We start from the raw sequence: 2,430 nt of genomic DNA on the forward strand, positions 1-2,430 counted from the left end.
CTATATGTCATCCTATTTTGCATCATATCTAGTTGTGCCTCGTGATTCTTTGAGTGCCCCTGTGTATGTGTCCACACCTGTGGGAGATTCTATTGTTTTAGATCGTGGCTATCGTTCATGTGTGGTTATCATTGGGGGTCTTGAGACTAGCATATATCTTCTACTCCTCGATATGGTTGATTTTGATGTCATTTTGGGTATGGATTGGTTGTCACCTTATCATGCTATATTGGATTGTCACGCCAAGATGGTGATCTTAGCCTTGCCGGGGTTGGCTCGATTAGAGTGAAGAGGGACTTCTGGCCATTATACCAGCAGAGTTATTTCTTATATGAAGGCTCGGCGTATGGTCGAGAAGGGTTGTCTAGTGTATTTGGCTTATGTCCGCGATTCTAGTGCGGAGGTTCCTACGATGGATTCTGTACCAGTTGTCCGAGAGTTTCCAAAGGTATTTCATGCAGACCTGTCGGGGATGCTGCCCAACAGGGATATCAACTTCTGTATCAACTTGGTTCCGGGTACTCAGTCCATTTCTATTCCGTCATACCACATGGCCCCTCCAGAGTTGAAAGAATTGAAGGAGCAGTTGCAAGATTTGCTTGATAAGGGCTTCATTAGACCTAGTGTCTCGCACTGGGGTACGCCTGTGTTGTTTGTGAATAAGAAGGATGGATTGATGAGGATGTGCATAGATTATCAGCAGTTGAGCAAAGTCACCATCAAGAACAAGTATCCATTGCCAAGGATTGATGACTTATTTGATCAGCTTTAGGGTGCCAAGGTGATTTCAAAGATTGATTTGACGTCTGGCTACCATCAGTTGAGTATCAGGCATCTGATGTCCCTAAGACAGCTTTTCGAACTCGGTACGGACATTATGAGTTTTTAGTGATGTCATTTGGGCTGACAAATGCCCCAACAACATTTATGGATTTGATGAACCTGGTGTTCAAGCCCTATTTGGATTCCTTTGTGATTGTGTTTATTGATGATATCTTGATCTACTCTCACAGTCGAGAGGAGCACGAGCAGCATCTTCAGATCGTACTTTAGACTTTAAGAGACAACTAGTTATACGCTAAGTTTTCAAAAAGTGAGTTTTCGTTGGACTCAGTCGCCTTCTTGGGGCACGTTGTATCAACAGAGGGTATTCAGATGGATCTTAAGAAGATTGAGGCAGTTCAGAACTAGCCTAGACCCACTTCAACCATGGAGATCCAGAGTTTCTTGGGTTTGGCGGGTTATTATCATCGGTTTGTGGAGGGGTTTCTATCTATAGCAGCTCTGTTGACCAGGTTGAACCAGAAGAGTGCCCCGTTCAGATGGTCAGATGAGCGTGAGGCGAGCTTTCAGAAGCTCAAGACTGCTTTGACTACGGCGCCGGTGTTGGTGTTGCCCACAAGTTCAAGATCGTATACGGTATATTGTGATGCATCTCGTATTGGACTTGGTACGGTATTAATGCAGGGTGGCAAGGTAATTGCATATGCTTCGCGGTAGCTGAAGGTTTACGAGAAGAATTACCATGTTTATAACCTAGAGCTGGCAGCCATTGTTCATGCGTTGAAGATTTGGAGGCACTATCTTTACGGCATGCAATGCGAGGTATTCACAAATCATCGGAGCTTGCAGTATTTGTTCAAACAAAAGGAGCTCAATTTGAGGCAAATGAGGTGGTTAGAGCTATTGAAAGACTATAACATCACCATCTTGTACATCCCAGGAAGGCCAGTGTGGTGGTCGATGCTTTGAGTAGAAAGTCAGCGAGTATGGGCAACCTTGCGTACATTCCAGTTGGTGAGAAACTGCTTGCATTAGATGTTTAGGCTTTGGCTAATCAGTTCGTGAGGTTGGCTGTTTCTAAGCCCAGTCATATTCTAGCTTGTACAGTCGCTTGGTCTTCGTTGTTTGAGCGCATCAGGGAGTGGCAGTATGATGACCCTCATTTGTTTGTCCTTATGGACACAGTGCTGCACGGTAATGCCAAGCAGGTTAGAGTTGGAGATGATGGAGTTTTGAGGATGCAGGGTCGTGTTTGTGTGCGTAATGTGGATGGACTTCGTGAGTTGATTCTTGAGTTGGCCCGCAGTTCCCGATATTCTATTCACCCAGGCGTCGCCAAGATGTATCGGAACTTGTGGCAACATTATTGGTGGAGGAGGATGAAGAAAGATATAGTTGCATATGTAGCTTAGTGTCTAAATTGTCAGCAGGTAAAGTGTGAGCATCAGAGGCCCAGTGGTTTGCTTCAGAAGTTGGAGATTCCCGAGTGAAAGTGGGAGCGTATCACTATGGATTTCATTGTTGGACTCCCACGGACTCAGAAGAAGTTCAATGTAGTTTGGGTCATTGTAGATAGGCTCACCAAGTTAACACATCTCATTCATGTGGCAGTTACCTATTCTTTAGAGCGGTTGGCAGAGATTTACA

General features: G+C 44.8%; 1 protein-coding gene across 1 annotated transcript; it reads left to right on the top strand.

The window, feature by feature from the left end:
- The first annotated feature begins 1,209 nt into the window (after positions 1-1,209).
- On the top strand, positions 1,210-2,195 carry LOC138875633 (uncharacterized). Its single transcript, XM_070154484.1, has 3 exons — positions 1,210-1,383; positions 1,468-1,476; positions 1,827-2,195. The coding sequence occupies exons 1-3, from the start codon at positions 1,210-1,212 to the stop codon at positions 2,193-2,195; spliced, it is 552 nt and encodes a 183-aa protein (XP_070010585.1).
- Positions 2,196-2,430: the final 235 nt, after the last annotated feature.

The sequence above is a fragment of the Nicotiana sylvestris genome, chromosome 8, assembly GCF_000393655.2.
Source record: "Nicotiana sylvestris chromosome 8, ASM39365v2, whole genome shotgun sequence".
Lineage (NCBI taxonomy): Eukaryota > Viridiplantae > Streptophyta > Magnoliopsida > Solanales > Solanaceae > Nicotiana > Nicotiana sylvestris.